We start from the raw sequence: 21,913 nt of genomic DNA on the forward strand, positions 1-21,913 counted from the left end.
TTCAGGCCACGATGTGTTGAAACGTGTGCGCAAAATGTATATTCCTCCTAATTCAAAAACATTTTTCTATAAAATCCACTCTGAAACACTTCCGGTAAGCACATGGTTGAAAAGAAAAGGTATTTTTGTCTCTCCTGTTAACTGCCGTCTATGTGATGTGCCGGAAACAATAGAACATTGCTTTATTAGCTGCAAAGACGCTATTCTGTTCTGGGATGTCCTTCAGAGAGCACTGAAAAGTTTTGTCGCCACGCCTCTGCTTGGAGCTGCACTGAAAGTAACTTTGATGCTTCCCAAAAATACGCGTCCTGTATACAGGTGTCACAGTACGAGATGTAATATGGCAGTAATATTGCGTGGTACAAGCGTACATTGTAGATTGCCATCGGGCGTCACAGCACGTCAATATCATAACAACTTGGTGGTTTAAAGACAGCCACCCATTACAAAAGGCACACACATTACTGCGCGTATTCCCTTAAGACCACGTAGTGGGTGCATCGCAGCTTTGAAAAAGGTTCTCGCGCATAATTGCTCCTGGTTTAAAGCATGCTACCCATTACATGAGGCACACACCTTATTGCGCGTATTCTGTTAAACACTCGTAGTGTTCGAAGTGCGCACTAGGGGCAGGATATTGCTATCGCGTTCAACTCTTAAAGGCTAAGCTTAAGCGTCCCCCAATTTTTTCATATTCTGCAGCTGTTGTGTACGCACGCTCGATGTATCTGCAGAACCCATGCCTGTAATCTCGCCCCCGTTCTGTAAACAGTTACCGCATACAAAAAAAAGTGAGAAAAAAATCACGCAATTGAGGGATTTATAGGCTTTCCAATGATATACAAAAAGTTGAATTCGAATGCCTTTCATCCCATTACGGTTACTGTGAATCACTCTGTGGCAGGAATATAGAAAATGTGTGACTGCTAAAACTACGCGCGCACTGCTTAACGACATCATATTCCGCTTGTAGAAACTGCGCGTGAGTGTGCCATATTCAGTAAGTGTGACGCGAAATTGGCTAAGCAAAAAAAAAAAGACTTCAGGCAATGGCGTTCAGGCACTTTTACAACTGAAGAAGACACGATCCCACGCAGTGTGGGCTCATACAAAAGTGAATGTGAGCATCGCAACCTGCAAACGTTCAAATATAACGTAGTAATTACGGGATTGATAGACTAGGCGTGTGCAATATGGAAATTCAATACCGTTATTCAGCGCCAAAACTGAAGCAAAATAAAAAAGATTTGACTCTTAATCGCCCCCTCCCCCCAAAAAAAGACAAAAAAGAAACTCACAGGGTCCCTTAAGTCGCCTAAGATTGCTCGAAGGGGAAATTCATCATCTCCTTCTCAGTGGATGCAGTGATCCTCCCCCACACCCATTCTAAGGCTTTCTGCGCCTAACGATGTTTTGCAGTGCCTCCAGGATCGGAGGCATCACAAGTTTTCTGCAACCTTTTGTGGCTTTGGACTGCGTCCGTGATCAGCCACCTTTGACCAAGCGTTATGTCATGTGATCCCGCCATCATGTGAAGTCATGTTATGTGACGCCACTATGACGCCACAAATTATAGCGACCTGTGACGTCATGGTGACGTCGTGGTGGTGATGATGTTGCCACAGGCGGGGTTAGCCTGGCAGACCTGGCCGGCAATTGCTCCGCCTGAGCGACTTTTCTATGCAGTAGGTCTCACCATACGTCACTTAAAGCTGTCGCTGGAACAAAACGTAAAAGTATAGTAGCCACTTCCTTGCGAACCATCCGCACAGCTGCCGGAAACACGTCTCCACAGCATCCGTGGGGAAACCCTCTTTTCTTCATAGTGTCCATTAGTCTCTCCCTTTCGGAGCAAAAGCGCTTACAAGACAAGATGTAGTGATCCCCAGGCTTATTGCACTCAGTGCACAACGGGGAAGGTGCGCCCCTTCCATTAAAGAACCATGCAGGAGTGTAGGCCGATCGTGTTCTTAGTCCGTACAGCAGGGTTGGCTCGGCGCGACTAAGTCATCATGTAAAAGTAATCGCATGATGAATTTACATCGAAAGCTGTTATAAGGTCACAACAACAGCCGATTTTGGTGCCGTAGTTGTCCGCCGCCACCACCGTTACCGCCGGTGTCCGTAACCGCTGTCGCGAGAAATCACAAAATTAAATTAGAAAAATGAACATCCAGTGTCGGATGGGATTTGAACCCTCGCCATCTGCGTGACAGTCGAGCAATTTACCACAGAGCCAAGTCGGTGCTTGAAACTCCTTCCCAAAAATACCCTATACAGGCGTCATGTCGGGCAAGGCATCGCGTTAAGAATTCGGGAACGCTTATGCTTCGCCTTTAAGAGTTGAACGCGATAGCGATGTCCGGCCCCATCCTCATCGCACTCTGTTTCGCTTGTGATTGTATTCAGTCGCCCAGCCAAACAAACAAACACAAACACACACACACACACACACACACACACACACACACACACACACACACACACACACACACACACGCGCACACACACACACACAAGCACGCACGCACACACGCACACACAAGCACACACACACACACACACACACACACACACACACACACACACACACACACACACACGACATGCCTGTAGTAAAGGTAAAGCTTTCCGCCCTCAGGAACAGCACTTTTATGACAACAGTGTACCCACTACGTGCATGTAAGAGAATGCGCGCACTGTGTGTGTCCTTTGTAATGGGTGGCATACGGCGTTTGCTTATGGTTGGTATTAGTGCGCTCCATTTGAGGCCTTCGAAACTTTGTCACTTCAATCATTTTCTTCAGAGGCCATGCACAACAAATGGGCACTCAGGGTGCCAGAGTGGAATAGCGTACAACTGTTCCCTAGTGATATTATTCCGTTCTGCCTGGCCTCAAATATTGAGTTCACGCCAATTCAATCACGGGTGAGAACCGGCAACATAATCTGAAATGCTCAATTAAACACGTTTCCTATTTACTGGCAATCCTCCTTTTTCTTTCTTCGAAGACGAGTAGTATACAATGCTCTAATGCAATTTATTATCAATCGGCGGATATGACTTGGTAAGTGCGCAGAAGTAGAAAGCGCGTAACTGGGCCGAGCTTTCACAACAAAAGCAGGGATGAGTGAAGCGCCTGGGTCTCTGATTGGTTCTGCTTGTCGCTACTTATCGTGTGGTGGTGCAACGGTCGCGGTAGCCTCCAGCAAGGCCTTGAAAAGAGCGCATATCCATCACATAAGAGCGCGAAAAGGCTGCTCGACGGCGTTCGAACACCAGTCAAAATGTTAGTTATACGCAAATAATTTCATTTTTGCCCCAACAGTGACGAGAAGCCACAGCCGAAATGATGCCCAGGCAGCAATTCCGCTCCATTCCACTTGAACGGGGGCACTGTTCTTCTACTCAGCGAAAGTGTTGGTTTTGGTGAGTGTTGCAAACGCGGGCGGCTAGGCCGCTCCGCAGTGAACGGACAGGCGTCGACCAGCAAAAGACGTGCGTTTATTCGAAGCACGCTAACTTAAAGGAAACGGGGTGGGGGAGAAGGAAGACAGAAAGATACGAGGCATGCGCAGCGTTCGACTGCGCATCAGCAACAATGCTGCAACTTGCAAGCCACCAGTTGCTGATGCGCAGTCGAACGCTGCGCATGCCTCGTATCTTTCTGTCTTCCTTCTCCCCCACCCCGTTTCCTTTAAGTTAGCGTGCTTCGAATAAACGCACGTCTTTTGCTGGTCGACGCCTGTCCGTTCACTGCGGAGCGGCCTAGCCGCCCGCGTTTGCAACAGTGGCGACGAGAACTTCTCTCACGGATGACCAAGACGACAAAAAGGACCCACGGAGCACCATGAGTCAAGCGCTACCGGAGTTCAACGAAGACAGAGATAAGTGGTCGTCCTACCTTATCAAAGCTGAAGCTTATTACGAAGCGAATGAAATTACTAATGATTCTAAGAAGAGAGCACTGTTGGTAGCCGCACTAGGATCGAAAACAGTCGATATTCTGTGTGGAAGACTTGCGCCAGAGAAGCCGAGCAAGGCAACGTATGAGCAAGTGGTGAACGTGCTGAATGACTATTATGATCCCACTCCGCATGAAATTGCAGAAAGCTTCAGGTTCTTTAACCGATGTCAGCAGGAAGGCGAGTCAGTTCATGCATTCATAGTAGAAATTCGGAAGCTGGCCCAAAACTGCAATTTTGGCACAATGAGGGAAAGGATGTTAAGGGACTGGATAGTGTGCGGAGTGAAATCAAAGAATCTGCAAATGCAGTTGTTGTCGAAAAAAGAATTGACTCTGAAGGAGGCGGAGTTACTGGCGCTGGCAGCAGAAAGCGCAGAACAAGATGCGGAAATTATGGGCACGACGTCAGCAGAGCAAGGAAAGATTCTAAGGTTAAAGCAACAGCAGAAGTCGGCAACTCGGAAGTTTGAACGTCACAACAATGAAAAACAGTGCAAATGCTGTGGTAGATCAAGTCACCGCGATCCCAGTAAACCACGAATGTCCATGGTACGTAGCGGTATAATCCGAACATCTAGGACGAAAGGAGATGTCTTATTTGCGTCTGAAAGATGTCCAATTTTCGCTTAGTGCAATGTGGACGTCTAAAAGATATACAAAGGCTTGTTGTAACAGACGTACAATGCACATATACGCTGTGTGAACGATGGACGTATTTTGGACGTCAGTGACAGGCGGTGCACATTTGTGCTTATTTTTCGCAAAACACCGACATTCAAGGAATTATAAGTAATCAACGAATGTTTCAACGACACTAGATCGGCGCATTCACTGAAGTCTGCCATTTAATCAAACAGAAATATTTTATTTGTGCAATACATTTAGTGATAGGGAATGTGGGGTAGTGGTTTGAGGAGAGAAAATACAAATTCGGTTGCCAATAGAACCGGTCACGTTTACATGTAGAGCGCGTTCGGCCACGTTCGTTTCTTGCTCTGTCGCCACGCATTCGTTCAACTTAACCACCTAGTTTCTTGGGTGGCATCGATTCCTCGCTTTAGCTGGCAGAAAAGGATGCAACAAAAAGAGAAAGAAAAAGAGCGGAATAAATTGGGCGTCTGCTGATGAAAACACCGCTGTCGTGTGCTCATATATCAACGCTGCCAAAAAGCGCGCGCTTCGTGTTATTCACCCACCTGTAAAGTCGGCTCGCGCGCCGGTCGCGTTTTTTTTTTTTTTCCCCCTTCCGTTTTTCGTTTTCCTTCCTGCACCGTGGTCTCCGCGCCACAAGGCGCCGCTAATTGAAGCAATTGAAGTGCTTCTGTCAGTACAATGTGAATGGTGCACACTGTATCATCGGCGAATTTTATTTGTGGTATTTTTGTGACGTTTTCTGGCCGCCCTTGGACTCCCGTTCTAACGGGAGAGTGATATATTTGTTGCTCCCGGCTCACATCTTGAAGCCTACGTTTTAGGTCTCAGAGGCTATGCTTATGTGCGTTTGCAACGCGATTTACGTCATGGCCGCCATAATTTGCATTAAAAAAAGCATTACTTTTGTAAAAGCTCAGTGCAATTACTTTAAATTAAAAGGAACAGGCAATATAAAGCGTTAATTTTTACATAACATTTTCTTAAGTTGCTACACGCGTCAACGTCGTCACCTTCACCGCCATCGCTGCCATCGCCATCACGTTTGCTTTTGGACATGCATGTTTGGAACTGCGCAGTAGCAGGTGTCCGCGCGCTTTTCGTGTGTGCGAAGTGTACAGTTGTTCTCTGTATGTATACCTTAACCGCTGTTGGGTGCTGAACAAGAACAGTAGACCCCGGCCGCCCCGGCAGTGGGCCATTGGCCAGCTAAAGTACGTTCTCTTATGCTTTCCTCTAGTGAATAAGGCCGTTGTGTAATGCGTGAATGACGGTTTTTGTTTCTTTTCGCAGTCGCGTTTTCCTAAACGCACAGTTCCTTATCTCTGCATGCCTCGGTGAAATCGCCATCATTATTTCTGCTTCGTTTCCTTGATGTAATGGTTTGTAGCTGCCAGAGTAACCTTGATAAGCTTAGTTTAGCATGTCCTTTTGTGGTACTGTGCATTTGTTAGCTTTGTTTGTCGTGGTATGTCGCAGCTGTAGTTCTGGTTTTATTTGTTTAGCTGTGTGCGCTTGCTTGTTGTCTCTTTCCCAGCATGCCAAAGCTGAGTTGGAGTAAGCGCCATGCTCGCAACAGAGCTCGTCTTGAAGTCACGGCAATTTTCGGCCGACCGTCAAGCTCAAGTGTAATAGCAGAGCATTCGGCCGATATTTCACTCGAAACAGCTTCAGCTCCGGACTCCGCTCGTGGATATACGCCTGTCAGCAGCTCGAATTTACCCTGCACGACCGAGCCCGCTTCTGAAAGCCGAGGCGTTATAGAAACTAGTGACGATGAACAAGAGCTACGGGACAGTGTGTGGTGCTCCACCAATCCACTACGTGACGATCAGCTGCCAGACTCTCTGGAAGAGACAGGGTGCAATTCTCATAGTGCAAGCTCTACTGTTATTGGCCATTTCCCCTCAGAGTTGGTCAGATGGGCTGTTGAGAATAACATTACCCAGCGAGCCCTCACGTCACTGTTGACTGTTCTGAAAGCCCACAGCTGTTTTGCAGCGCTTCCAAAGGACGCTAGAACCTTGCTCCAAACACCACGTGCAACTGTTGCTGCTGCTGGTGTAACTTCACTTCCCCCTGGGCAGTACTGCCATTTTGGACTAGCAAAAGGTCTAAGCGGCTTACTTAGTAATCTACCCAGCGCTCAAAAAGTCAGCCTATCCTTCAACATCGATGGGTTGCCTCTGTCAAAGAGCTCACGTGAACAACTTTGGCCAATTCAGTGTTTGGCATATATTGATTGTATTGGGCATAAACATGCCATGAGTCCATTCATTGTGGGCGCATTTGTTGGCCCATCAAAGCCTGGTTGTGCCAACGCTTTCTTGAAGCCTTTTGTTGATGAGCTCAAGCACCTGCTTTCAAATGGGATTTCAGTTGAAGAGAAATCTCTTCAAATTGAGGTAAGGAATTTCATATGTGATGCCCCAGCTCGAGCGTTTGTATTTAAAACTAAAGGACACAGTGGTTATTCAGGTTGCCCAAAGTGTGCCGTGGAAGGCAGTTATAACGAAAAGTTTTTTTTTCCTGCTGCAACAGCTACATTGCGAACGAATCAGTCATTCCGAAGTCAAACAGACTTTGAGCACCACCAAGGTGTATCATTGTTAATGGAACTGCCTATTGACTCCATCAGTAGTGTGCCCTTAGATCCCATGCATTTAGTATACCTAGGAGTTGTCAGAAAGTTGGTGAACGCATGGCTGTCAGGGCCATTAGCAGTTAGACTAGGTCCAACAGATCGTAAAGAAATTTGTGCAAGAAACGTTGCATTGGAAAAGCATGTGCCTTGTGAGTTTGCCAGGAAACCAAGGACGTTCGAGGACAAAGATCGCTGGAAAGCGACCGAATTTAGGGTTCTTCTTCACTACAGTGGACCCGTGATCCTAAAAAGTGTGCTTTCAGAGGCACTCTACTCAAACTTTATGACACTTCATGTAGCAGTTACTATTTTGAGTACACGATCACTTTGTCAGGGTCAGGCATCTTATGCAGAAACTCTCCTCAAGCACTTCGTGAAGGGATTTGCACGGCTCTATGGGGAAGAGGAGGTGTCTTATAATGTGCACTGCTTGTTGCACCTTGCGAATGATGCACGTTTGTATGGCACCTTGGATGCATTTTCTTCCTTCCCATTTGAAAGCAACATGCAGTCTATCAAAAGACTTTTGCGCAAACCTGGCTGTCCTCTCAGCCAGCTTTATAACCGCTTGGAAGAAAATCGTATGCACAAGCATCAGACAAATGTTTGCGTTGGTAAACCAAGTCAGTTCACTCTCTTGGGAGAAAGTACAGAAGGGAATCTCCCAAGTGGTGGCCAATATCCTAAATATGATGTGGTGAAGTTTGAGTCCTTCACATTAAGCCTCAAATCATCTGACAATTGCTGCCAGATTGAGGACGATGTCGTCGTTGTGGAAGCCTTTGCTCACAGAGTGTCGGACAGGCAATTGTGTGTATTTGGCAGGTTGTTCTGCCAGTCTGAACCATTGTACAGCTACCCAGTGGACTCTACAAGACTGGGGATTGCTGTTGTCAGCAAACTTTCTTCTGTCAAGTGTTGGCCAGTTCAGAATGTAAAAAGGAAACTTGTCAGACTGCCGTACAATGATAAATTTGTAGTTCTGCCGCTGTTGCATACAGCCTAGTTTTTTTTCTTCAAATTTTTGTTTGATCTGAATTGTTTCCATTGCTCTGAAAGAGTGCTGTGCCTTCCATGTGAAAGCATTTTTGTGTCACGTGCTTTTCTTGATTTGATGTTTGTGCACAATCTGCGTAGCTATTTGTTCACTATCTAGCTTCCTAAATGCGTCCAGAGTTTTTTCGTTGTACTGATATTTGTTATTTCTTACGAGTTTGTACTCGAGAATTATGGTTGCATGGCTACAGGGATGCTCTGTTCAGGTCTTGAGGGTTACACCAGACGAGTGTGTCTGTTTTTTGGTTCGTTCTCACTACTACGAAGGGAAGTGGACCCTGTGGCTACCTATATGTATTTAATATCAAACAGTGCACAAGACAAAAGTACGGAGCACCTATTGAGCATTGCTACAGGATCATTCCATTTAGTTAACTTATTTTTTTTAGCTATGGAGTCTTGCAGGTGGCTTGTATTTGATTGTAGTAGGTACAAGCAGCACTGTGTTTTGCTTTGCTTTATATGACATCCGCACCAGCCTTGCGCTTGAAACCACAGCAATTTTCAGATGAAGTACCACATCGTGGAATTTTTGGATGAGAAGACTTGTGAGCTCGTGCCGGCAACGTGGGTTGTTGGCAAACTCTGTTTTTGGCCTCCTGGTCCTGGGTCCCAGACAGCAATAAGAAACTACCATCAGCCAAGGAAAAATTGGAAAAAATATCCGGCTGTAATCAAGGGAACTTTCAGTAAGCTAAACTAAATGTTCTCTTATTTGAATGTAAAAAATGAAAAAAGAATACATAATTTGCCGTTAATTAATCTGCAGACAACTACGAAGACGGCCGCAGAAATGTCCCACTGGCAGAGTACTCGTCCGATTTCAACCCAGAGCAAGGACTCAAGAAGAGGAAAATCCAAAAGCCAGCTCGTTAGGTTGACGAAGAACTATGTGATGCACCAACGCCACCATCTGATTTTCTAGGGACTGCAAAAAGCCAAGGTGACCTTTTTTACAGTATTTCGCTGCTTTGAGGAATGTTTTTTTTTTCTCATACGTGGACGGAATAATAATCATGAATTATGTTTATGGGCATGCGAAATTTCCGCACTGTTCAGTTTTTTTCTACTTGTTGCATATCCAGAGTAATCAATTTTAATGATCATTTCATTGATCGTGCAAATTAGAGAGCTGTACCATTGTCATCAATAAACAGAGCTTCCATGTGGCTCTTGCATTGTTGTGGTATCCTCATTAAGCCAGTGGGGGCCTTTGCTCAGAAATATCTTGAGGTCAGATAATTTTGTTTGATAACAAAACCTGACTGTTTTTCTTTACAGAGGGTCACGAAGACGACATTCAAGCAGGTGCAGCCTCACACTTATATCTTAAGTAGCACGTAGTGGCCTTGTTTTAGACAGTTAAGTAAGTTCTTTCTCTTCTCTTGCACAGGAGGTGATATCTCGGAGGACTCCTCAGGTATGTGTTGTGGCTTTTTTTGTCTTTTGAGCTGGATAGCACATTGAAGTATAAAAAAATTAATGTTCAGAGTGTGTTGCAATGCTTGTCATAGATGGCAAAACATGTAACCTAGCAAAGACAGCATCAGAGGCAAATAGAATGCAGGCTACATTGCGGTCTAAGCGAGTTTTCTGTGTGGTCTGCCAACAAGCACACACTTTTTCGCATGCTTAGTGTAAGCTATGTTCAGCTTTTTGCACATTTGAGCATGACGGAAGTTAGAAAATGACATCTTTGTTTTCTTTCATCTTCTCTTGTGGATGCAAGGTGCTATCACATCATGCATACACCATGTGGCATACACCATGCGCATTACACGGTTCTAAAGATAGGGGCTCGCTGCTGTCTTCTAAGCTGTCACTGTAGACCTGATGCTGACCAGAAATGGAGCACTATACTAAGGAATGCATACTTGTGCAAAGAATAAATGGACTCAAAAGAAAGGGAATAGGAAGCAAGGCAATGGTACCCATTTTCTTCCTTTCTTCATTCCTATGTTGCCGTTTCAAAACAGTGCAACTCATGGTCTTCAAGTAACTCTCCCACTGAAGTACAGCACCGAGTCGGGCAAGTTGGTTAAGATTCATTTTGAGGACTAATAGTGCTCCAAAAAAAACAGGACAAAGACGAGGAAGTCCTGTCTGCGCAAGTCCTGTTTTTTCAGCGCAGTTTTAGTCCTCAAATTGACTCTCCCAACAACAAATATTACTATGCTAGCAGCAGCATGTACACCCAATGTACTTGCAAAACTGTGAAATATGTAACTGTTCATGTTATTATAGCACTGGTGCATGAAGAACAGCAGTCTTGTTTCTGCACTTAGGTGACCCCTTGAGATAAGTTTTGTTGGTTGTGTGGTAACTTGTCTACGTGTATTGCAAAACGTTCACACTAGTTTACGAACCAGCACCTAACAGCTGACTAAAAAGAAAACTTAATGAGCTGTTATACGAACCATGGAGTATGTTGATGTGTAACAGTTCATAAATTGATATCTAGTACATGTGCTGGTGATGAGTGTTCCAGAGAGCTTTATGGCAGCATGACTTTTGTTGGCACTTCTCTAATAATAATATCTGGGGTTTAACGTCTCACAACCATGCTATGATTATGAGGGACGTTATAGCGGAGGGTTCGGGAAATTGCAACCACCTGGGGTTCTTGTAACGTGCACCTAAAACTAAGTACACGGGGGCACTTGTCTAATGTCATGTAGAATTGAGGCACCTACATAGTATGGAGTATGAAACAATGCCTGCAGTTGCAGCGTTACTCAAGGTCTGTGTGCTTTTCTGCGATATAAACCCCCGTAACTAATAATAAATTTTTCCTCACACCAGCGAACGAAGATTCAAGTTCCGAGGTTAACACACAAGAGGCTGCTTGTGGACATGCGACTGCAAAAGAACAAGGTGCTTATTTACCATATCGATTCTCACTTGAGTAGACTTCTAGTTATTAACAGTGGAGCTGGATAAATCGAGCGTAAGGTGTAATTCGTTGACTGAAAAACTTCACCTAGCGATGATGTTACTGCACGGCACAATAGAAACTGAAAGAGTATGCACCACTAAAAAAAATTCTTGGGTTCAACTAGGAATTGAACCCAGGCTATCTGCGTGGCAAGCAGGTGTTCTACCACGAAGGCAAGCAAGTGCTTGATGTTGCTTTGGGAAAAGCCCCTGTGCATGACGGGTATGCACCACGGAAAAAAAAATTGTGGGTAGAAGGAATTAGGTCCAGGCCGTTTGCATGGCAGCCAGGTGTTTTACCAAAAAGCCATGCCAGTTCTTCACACTGCTTCAGAAAAAATAACTTATACATGAGTGACGTAGTGCGAGGAGTCCCGTAATAGCACTTATAATATAATGTGGCTGAATATAGTAGAGCAAGTGAGTGGGAGGAAAAGGAAATGGGAGAGGGGAAAGAGAAGTGAGAATGAGAAAGAGGGTAATGTCACCAGCTCCACTCCTTGAGTCGCTCCACAAGTGCATAGCGGCCCAAATTTTGTTAACTACACCAAGTGTCTGAAAGTTGATATAGTTGGTAAATATCCTGTAAAGTTATACTTGCTTGCCACTTTAAATTGAACATGTGTAAAATGTTGGCTTTAGAACATTTCGCTTTCATTTTCTACTATTGGATTTCCACAAACTGCAGTATGACGTTTGCTGAAGGCTGGCACTGCATGTTTGTAACTTGAGTACCACTTTTCCCCCAGTGTCTCGTTCTCGTGCAAGTGGGCCTAGGTCACACTCTGGGAAGCTTCTACCTGAAGAAGGTAGGTGATGTGCACAACAGAACTTTGTGAGGTGCGCAATTTCGTTTCAATGAAAAATTTTCAAATAGCTTGTTCTTGTGATCTTTTAATTTGAAGTGAACGCAGAAAGGTGATTACTTCAAAATATCACTGTCCTGCCACTAGGCCATGTGATGAGTATAAAAGCATCTTTGCTTACAATAGCACACAATAATTGTTTTTGTAAATTACGTTCATGGGTCTTTTTAAGCGTGGTAAAAAAAGTCCAATCGATTTATGCAATGAACCAGTTTGAATTATATAGTAATTGTTAAGGATAGACATGCCAAAACCACGATGTGATTATAAGGGACGTCGTAGTGGAGGGCTCCGGAAATTTTGACCTCCTGGGGCTTTTTCATGTGCACCTAAGTCTAAGTACACAGGCCTCAAGCATTTTCGCCGCCGTGGTTAAGATTTGATCAAGCGACCCTAACTCCAGTAAAGTAAAGCGCCGTAACTCCACTAGACCACTGTGGCGGGTCCAGTTTGATTTGAGTGGTTTTAGAATATGTTTCATATTTGTTGAAACCAAAGATTTCATATTTGCTGGAATTTGCGAAAAAGCTTGAATTATTAAGAGTACACTGCACTGTTCATTACACTGAAGGTATGTGCAAAAAAAATGTGACATCACTTTTCGATGTGACATGGTCCACAGGTCAGCAGATGCGTCGGTAAGTTTTGGGTGCGATTATGTGGGTGACAAAAAATTAAATTTTGTTGACAGAGTTCAGGAATGCCATCATCATGCGAATAAATATGGTATTTGCAGTGCATAACTTAGAATTTCTTTATGTGCAGAATTTCAGCGTGAGGTGCTGACACGACTGTCAGTACTCCGGATTGTTCAGCAGCAGCACGGCGAGTTGTTAGCAGCAATGGCAACACGGCACACTACTAAAGACACTGACAAGGGTCCTGCTGTAATAGTGGGCCGGTTTGACAACCATGATGAACTCAGGAAATTCGACCAAACTCTGACTGGATCAATCAGGGAGGCTGTGGTAATCTATTGCTCTGCTTCCAGAGTACCTGTATTCTAGCCTTACCTTCTGTATGCTCTTGCATGTAAAATACCTCAGTGGTTACCAGCACTGTCTTGTTCCACAGGAAACTTAAAAATCATTATAAGGCAGGCACTGCTTTGAAATTAAAAAGGCTTTATATAAAGGCTTTGCACCGATGAGTATGTTATTTCAAAGGCTGCCACAATGGCGCAGTGGTTATGGTTCTTGGCTAGCCCGTAGACATTGGTGCAGTCTGTAGCTGTGGAGGTCACATTTCGATGGCAGCGAAATGCCAGGTGCCCGTGCGCATTTACCAAGATGCACACTTTAAAGGAGCACTAACACAAAAGTTTTGAATGTTTTCTTTTTCTATTGCAATAAGTAGTTAACGGCCCACTCATCACGGCTACAAAGCTCGTTAGCTCGAGCACGTGACAGTTGTGTATTTGGAGACTGCTTTAGAGTGCCCAGTTGCAGTTTCGGTTTCAAAGAGCAAGCGGTTTCTGCGTAAATATAGCTGGCTACATGAGCAGCTTTGCTGTGACGCATATGCGTAATGTGATGAAGCATACTGAAAATCAGAAGGGTCCACTGCCAATCGGATGTTGACTATTTGTTTTCTGGAAGTTCAATTACTGCGATTAGTAAAATTCTGGTGCGAATCGAATAGCAATCGCGATTCGAAAATTATTCGAAAGTTCGAATATTCACACACCTCTACCAGTTTCTCTTGTGCACATGAACTTTAAGACACAGCTTCTGAAACTGTTTCCTACATATTTAGTAACCTTTACTTGCAGGTTCAACAACTGGCAAGCATTGGAGGGCCCAACCCCGAATCATCTGCACGGAGGGTGTTGAGAACTGTGCTCTCTGACAAACTGGCAGCAACATTCTCATGGAACGGGCGAAAAGGAAAGAACGCCTTCGAAGGTCTTAATCTTTCGAAATGCATTGTAGGTAAGATGTGTGATCGTCTATAACAACTATACTCGTTAGTGTGCAGGCCTTTTTAATAGCTGCCTTTGCAAAATTTTCATTTCAGTCTCCTGAAAAATATATTTTCCAATGCAGAGAGGACAAGATTCTTAGGCTAGATGTTTTGCACGTGCTTTATAATTACAGATGCAGTAACATCACTTCATAAGTGTAACAACTTTGTTGTTGAGAGTGCCATTAAGGACTGGCTTCGTCACGCGCCTGCAAGATGGGGATCGGAAAAGGTAAATAAGAGTATTTTTCCTATTTCGTTGTTGAGTGTCAACATGTTACAGAGTTTTCCAATTATCTTTATGGAGTATTTGCAGCAGCTCAGCTGCAACCATCAGCACATGAAAGGTTCAGTTAGTTAAATAGAAAATAATAACTAGAGCTGTGGTACTGAAGTATTGCTTTTTATTACAGAGATATCCACTCTCGCAGTAAATGCTTTGGAAATTGGTGAAAATTCATAAGCGACTGTTTCATGGTGATGCTCTTACATTCATACACCAGCTTCCATGACATGACGAAACTTGAGATGTTTGCTTGTGCCCAAACAGTTTTTATCACTGAAGATATACGACATTGTATGGAAAATAAAACTCAAGATCACAATTAGGAAGCGCATAAAGTCTCACCACAACACAGTGCCACGAATATCAGTAATGTTTTGATATACGGGACGGCACATTGACGTAATAAGATATGTTTTGGTGTTAAACCTAATCAAATGAACTTCGAATAATGAAATTAAGTATGAAAAGTACTTTGTCGGCTAAACTGATTGCAGTAGAACCTTGATTATACGTCCCTCAGGTATGTGGTGACCTCCATTTTATTATGAATCAATTTGGAACTCAGCAAAACTCCCATAGAAATGATGTTTTAACCTTGATTGTGCAGTGCAACTTTACGCTTACGCCGGTTTGTACTATATTTCTTTTTGTAAATACAGCATGCAGACAATATTCACGTGCTCAAAATGAAAAGTACCCTTAAAGGGGCTCTGAAACACTTTTGCAAGTAGCGATGTAATGGCTTCACTAAAGCAGCTTATTGCCTCACGAATCGACCGGCGCAAAAATTTGACGCACGCTGTGATTGTTTTCTCTCATCTCTCGCCCTGACGAATGCGATGGAAGCTAAGCAGGGGGGGATGGCACGGGGGAAGGAGATGCGTCGGGTGCCTCGTGAACATGATCACTTTTTTTTTCAAACGCGCGGCTTTTCACTGCGATCGCGCACGCGCACACGTGGTGGCCTTTTGCGGCGCCCACAGTTACAAAAAAGTGCACCATGCTCAAATCAGCCAAAGGTAGAACTGTGGACAAGCACGCTATGATTTGTGGACTAACACATCATTTGTCGAGAGAAGAGGGAGCAATTTTTAGGTGGCTTTGAGAATTTATTGTATTGTCCAGGCCACGTGCTGCACTATAATATTTGGCTTTCATGTTCTCGGGAGCCTCGACTACCGATTGGCAGCGCTTTCTGACCATGCTCAAAAAGTGTTGCAGGGCCCTGTAAGGTAGTGATACCGGCTAGGTGAAACTGATTAGCTCCTATATTGAGAATTAGAAAAGGGGAGAAGTGCAGTTTGCCTTCATAGAATCGGGAAGTTCTCTTGCAGTTCATTGCAGTCAGTGATCCAGTTTTCATGGCCTTAAGTCGCTCCTGAATACTCCTTGATGGCATGCTTAAGGCTGTTACCTAAACAATCTACATGGACATCATCGTGGTTGTGTGCAAGCTAGTATTTGGAGGTCTGGATATATATACATATAATGCATCAATTATAGCCGTCTTTACCGCATATATACCTTTCTTTTCACGTGTTAGCCTTTGTAATAAAAGCAACACGTCATTGTTTGCACCTGATTGGGAACAAATACATCACACACGAGTCTTAGTCATGTCCAGTATGAATGTTCTCAAGCTTGCAAGAAATGTTCTCCGTCACCATTTAATGATGATGACACCATACTTGACACCCTTGATAGGAGGCCGTTTGTAGCAGGTTTCAGTTTCATACTTGACTCTTCACTGCAGCTAATGCCCTGACGCATTTTATCGGGGAGAAAATAGATGTTAGATTTGATAATGATTAACTTGCACCTCCTCCAGTTAATTACTCAGCTGCCATGTTTTTTAAGATAATTTAATGTACTTTTCTTGAAGCAGTGCGCCTTCACGTCACAGTTTTTTGGGGAAAGACTGACAGTCTCTGCGTATCTTAACACTTTTTCTATTTACGATAGTTTTGGGTGTCCCCTCAAAGTCATACAATTGGGGCTCCATTGATGTGTTTTGCAAGAGAGCCACTTTAAGGCATAAAATAGAAAGAGCAATGCGACAAGTTTCTAGTCCAAGCAGTTTCATGAACTCTCGAGTCCTTTACTGTACCGGCTTCTTTTTTTTTTCACCTTCCTTTCTACCTGAATCCAGACACGCAGCGATCGGACTGAACATACATGAAGCAGCCCCTCCTGCAACCCACAAGCGCACACTGGATTTGTGTTCAAACTGCTGGTAGACAGTTTCTTTGCTTATATAAACTTTTGTGACACTGCCTTGTTGCTTTCGACTCATTTCTTTCTCTTGTCATTTCGCCAGTATTGAAACACTCTTACGATTGTATGTGCAGTAAGCTTTGAGGGCAATGCATTGTACTCATTGTGTGTAACAAATCATTGCAATAGCCTGAGAAGAGTACTATTGCACATTTGATATGTTATCAGATGTGTTATGTGCTATATACCTAAAAGGAACAATGTGATGTATACAGCGTGCTCTGCATAGAAGGCAGTACAATACAACTGCTCTTTTAATGCCGAAACACCTATATATATACACCTACTTCCAAAATTATAAGTACTAAAATTTACAAAACAGTGATTTGCAACAGTTACTTTCAGGTATTTCAGGTTACAACAGTACATGTAGCGAGCAAAAAGTATTGAGGCCTACCGTGTGTCGAGGGTTCATTTTTTAGAGCCATAATTAGTGCACCTCACAAGCCGCTAGACGTCATTACGGGTGTGATTTTAATTCAGGAATGAACATCTTTTAAACGTACAGATCATCCAGCCTTGATATCCATAAGACGTACTGACAGCGTGATCCGGGTGCATTTTAGATTATCTATAGTACATCTGTGCAATGTCATGTGGAGAAGTGTAGATATCCAGAAGATGTACTGAATATCCTGAGACTAGCATTCTATGGATATCTAATGGACATTCATGGTTTACTGGGATACGGCATGCCCGGTTCGCAAGCGCAGGTGCTTCAAATGCGGCCAACAAGGGCATTTGGCACGGATGTGCGAACAGCACAAACCAACGAACCGAACGATGGCCGTGATAGCCCCGGGCACAAGTAGTGAAAGCGATAGTGATGCGTCGCAAATTTGGTCCGTAACCACTGCTAGCACGCTGGTACCACCCATTCAAGAAGTTTTCAAGTGGAATGGCGTGGAAATAAAAATGGACATAGACACTGGCTCTCCAGTCTGTGTGGTACCGAAGAACGTCTACGAAGCCCACCGTCAGCAGTGGCCACAGCTACAGCCATCAAAGATCAAGCTGTCTTGTTATCTTGGGAAGCTTCCAATTCTCGGAGTGCTGCCTCTGCAAGTTTCCTACAAGGCGGCAACCGTTCCGTGCAGTTTAGTGGTGTTAGGCTGCCATGGTCCTAATCTCTGTGGTCGTGACTTGTTACAGAAGCTGAATGCCGAAGGACACTCCCTTTGTCATGTTGCTGCACTCACCCTTCCGAAGAGCACGGACACTACCATCAAAGAAGAGTTCGCAGACCTCTTCACAGAAGGCCTTGGGCTCGTCAAGGGACCACCAGCGCGTCTTCTTCTCCGGGATGGAACATCGCCTAAATTTTGCAAGGCAAGGAAAGTTCCATTTGCATTGCGCGAAAAAGTTTCGAACGAGTTAGACAGGTTGGTGGCCGAAGGAATCTTATCACCCGTATCGCACTCTGAATGGGCCACGCCGATAGTCCCGGTGCTAAAAAAGAATGGGGCAGTAAGAATTTGTGGCGATTTTAAAGTCACGTTAAACCCCGCGTGTGATGTAGAACACTATCCGCTGCCCGTGATAGATGACATGTTTGCTAATTTGCGTGGTGGCGAGCAGTTCAGCATCTTAGACTTGAGAGATGCATACAACCAAATACCTTTGGACGAAGACTCCCGTAAATTGGCAGTTATCAACACTCACAAAGGACTTTTTCGATACAACCGGCTGCCTTTTGGTATTTCTTCCGCTCCCGCAATTTTCCAGAAAACCATAGAAACCATCTTGCAAGGCCTAACGGGAGTGCAGGCATACCTAGACGACGTTCTCGTGTCCGAGAAGAATGGAGAGCACAGAAACTTAAGATCGGTGTTACAGCGCTTCCGCGAACATGGCATTAAGCTGCGTTTAGACAAGTGCAGTTTCCATGAGCCATCCGTAGCTTATCTTGGCCATCGTATCGATGTGAAAGGTTTACACCCAATCGAGAAAAACGTCGAGGCTATCAGATTAGCTCCGGAGCCGCGGAACGTCAGTGAACTTCGTTCATTCCTAGGCTTGATAACGTTTTACAACAAGTTCATGCCTAACTTGTCTACGATGCTAGCACCATTGTACAAGCTTCTGGAAAAAGCCGCCAAATGGGTGTGGGGTGCGAAGGAACAAACTGCGTTCAAGAGTGCTAAAGACTCGCTTTGTTCAGCGCCTGTGCTTGCCCATTTCGATCCTGACCGGGAGCTTCTGTTAGAATGCGACGCGTCGCCGTACGGCATTGGTGCCGTTCTCTTCCATCGCATTGACGGTGAGCAGCGGCCTATCGGATTCAGATCCCGAACGTTGACAGCTGCCGAAAAAAACTACTCTCAAATTGAGCGAGAGGCACTCGCACTTGTATTTGGTGTCACAAGGTTTCGAGATTACCTGCTCGGACGAGAATTTGTTCTTGTTACTGATCACCAGCCGCTGCTCGGCTTACTAAGGCCAGATCGTCAAACACCCGCAATGGCCGCGGGAAGAATTCAAAGGTGGGCGCTCCTCCTAGGCGCTTACAAGTATCGCCTGCAATACAAGCCCGGTAAACAGCTCGTAACTGCTGATGCACTGAGTCGGTTGCCTCAACCTTTGCAGCACGAAGTCGGTGCCGAGGAAGACTCGACTGAGTGCGTGCTCCTGCTACACCAGTGGGACGAACCGGCTATTCCAGTGAAGGAACTACAAGCCTCGACGGCAGCGGACGTCACGCTTGCTGCGGTTTACAGGTACGTCGTCGATGGCTGGCCAAGAGGTGCAAGTAGCTACGAGCGAGACCTTTCAGAATACCACAAAAAGCGGCACGAGCTCTCGGTTCATCGGGGGCTGCTGTACCGAGGCCACCGGGTTGTAGTGCCCTCAGTTGTCCGAACGAGGCTTTTGAAATTGCTACATGCTGCCCATCAGGGGGTTTCTACCATGAAAGCAGTTGCGAGGTCAAAGTTCTGGTGGCCCAGGCTAGACGACGACATTCAGAGAGTTGCCTCGAGTTGTAGAAGCTGCGTTCAGGCGTTACCAATGCCACCTGCACAGAAGCCAGTAAGCTGGCCTGAAACGCTTGAGAGATGGTCTAGGCTACACGTCGACTTCGCAGGACCTGTTCAGGGCAAGATGCTGTTGATAGTCGTTGACTCTCACAGTAAATGGTTAGAGGCCATTCCTTTGGGGCAGGCAACATCCCGGAGCACTGTCGATGCGCTGCGCACCCTGTTCAGCCGTTTCGGGCTACCACGCACAGTTGTCTCCGATAACGGTCCGCAATTCGTCGGCCAGGAATTTGTTGAATTTATGCACAGAAATGGCATCATTCACATTCGCACCCCTCCCTACCACCCACAGAGCAACGGTATGGCCGAGCGCGCGGTGCGCACTGTAAAAGACGGGTTGAAGAAGGCGGGTACGACAGACCTTCACAAATCGTTGGCGAGGCTGTTATGTCATTATCGGAACGCGCCGCAAGAATCAGGACTTTCCCCCTCTGAAATGCTTCTGGGATACAAAGTGCGAACAAGGCTGGATATGTGTTTTCCTCCCAGGGAGCCGCCAGCATCTCGGACGACAGTGGTGGACTGCGAGCAATGGACGATCGCGCCAGGTGATGCCGTGTATGTTCGAAATTACGGTGCCGGTGACAAGTGGACCCCGGGCAAGGTCAAGTCAACGGAGGGCTCAAGAGTGGTGTCTGTAGAGACAGACAATGGTATCGTGCACCGTCACGCAGACCAAGTTCGCAAACGAATGCCAGACAGACCATCCGCTACAATGTCAAACAATGACTCCGAGGGAACTGGTGCACAGCCCAGTGACGGAACTACAACCCTTCAGTCAGCACCGCCGGACGTCGCAGCAGATGTTCAACCCCAGCTACGTCGTTCCACTCGTGAAAGAAAACCCGTGGAGCGTTATGGATTCTAAGAAAAGGGAAATGCTGCAACTTGCAAGCCACCAGTTGCTGATGCGCAGTCGAACGCTGCGCATGCCTCGTATCTTTCTGTCTTCCTTCTCCCCCACCCCGTTTCCTTTAAGTTAGCGTGCTTCGAATAAACGCACGTCTTTTGCTGGTCGACGCCTGTCCGTTCACTGCGGAGCGGCCTAGCCGCCCGCGTTTGCAACAGTGAGCATAATAAATGAGCTCTTCGTGCGTGCACGTCATTTTCACGTGGTGAATCTTTATGGTTTTGTGCAGTCGTGTGCCCGGCTGGGTGCATTAGCCAAGACGGATAATTTCTGACCAATAGCGAAGAACTATAGGCGGGGAAGATTCAACATCACATTCATTTATTTTGTTATGTTCCACCTAGTTGTGCACAAACACTTATTATGCGATGGGGCGTTTTCGTGACTTTTGCTGCATCACGTGATACTTGGGCACTGTGGGCATGGCTGAGTATATTACGCCCAATCATGAGAGCCATTGAGTAATACGGAATAGTTCTGCGTTTTTCCGCTGGATGTGCAATAATGAACGGACAGTTTCTTTTTTTTTTTTTTTTTTGAAGAAGTAGAAGAAGCTTCGGATGCGTGTCGTGAGTTGCGAACTCGTACTTGACTATAGTTCCGTCTAGCTACTGCCGCAACTGTACGCAAGTGATGTTCACGATTACACCCCAGGCGATCACATAATGTCATGCCCACCTGCGGAAGGTATTTTGCGATACGCAATCTCCTAAATACAAAATTGCCGTTTACATGTGCAGACGAAGGGATTGTAACGAGAGCTGCTGTTTTTCAGTTCACCTGTGATCCCTATTAGCATGACAAAGCTCGTCTCTTGGAAGTTCTGAGGTTCCTTATCACAACGACTGCTACCCTCTGTCCGTTGTGCATTGCTATTTGTGGATTACAAAGTTCCGACTTGTTTATGCGTCCTGGATAAACTTCATTATGGTTTATTAGGTACTGAAGTGTGTTGTCACCGAATAAACGCAGATTGTAGTCACCGGGTTAAATAAACCGTATAAAAAATCTATCCTTGTGGAGGTACGCCCTCCGAAGATAAAAAATATGCATTAAACTGTTTGCATTCAACAGAGTCAGAGTGATGAGGGGCATGGTAGATCAACCAAGGTGGTGATGCTGCCTCGGCTAAGTCAACCTCTATGGTTATCTCATGCGTAGCATGAATCTTCATAAACTACTCTTGAACTTTTACTGGTGGCTGATGTGTTCAGCATTGAGTTCAGAATTTCTGAGCTCAAGGTTTCAGTGAAAAATCAAGCTGTGCAGCATATCTGTCATCAACATTCAGCATCTGTCAAGAATGAGTGCACACATCATAACTATT

The 21,913-nt window shown here is 45.2% G+C and overlaps 1 protein-coding gene across 1 annotated transcript; it reads left to right on the forward strand.

Moving 5' to 3' along the window:
- Positions 1–19,101: 19,101 nt before the first annotated feature.
- Positions 19,102–20,704, forward strand: LOC119400623 (uncharacterized). Its single transcript, XM_049417341.1, has 2 exons — positions 19,102–19,358; positions 20,166–20,704. The coding sequence occupies exons 1-2, from the start codon at positions 19,102–19,104 to the stop codon at positions 20,542–20,544; spliced, it is 636 nt and encodes a 211-aa protein (XP_049273298.1). The 3' UTR covers positions 20,545–20,704.
- The last annotated feature ends 1,209 nt before the right edge of the window (positions 20,705–21,913 follow it).

The sequence above is a fragment of the Rhipicephalus sanguineus genome, chromosome 7 (genome assembly GCF_013339695.2).
Source record: "Rhipicephalus sanguineus isolate Rsan-2018 chromosome 7, BIME_Rsan_1.4, whole genome shotgun sequence".
Classification (NCBI taxonomy): domain Eukaryota; kingdom Metazoa; phylum Arthropoda; class Arachnida; order Ixodida; family Ixodidae; genus Rhipicephalus; species Rhipicephalus sanguineus.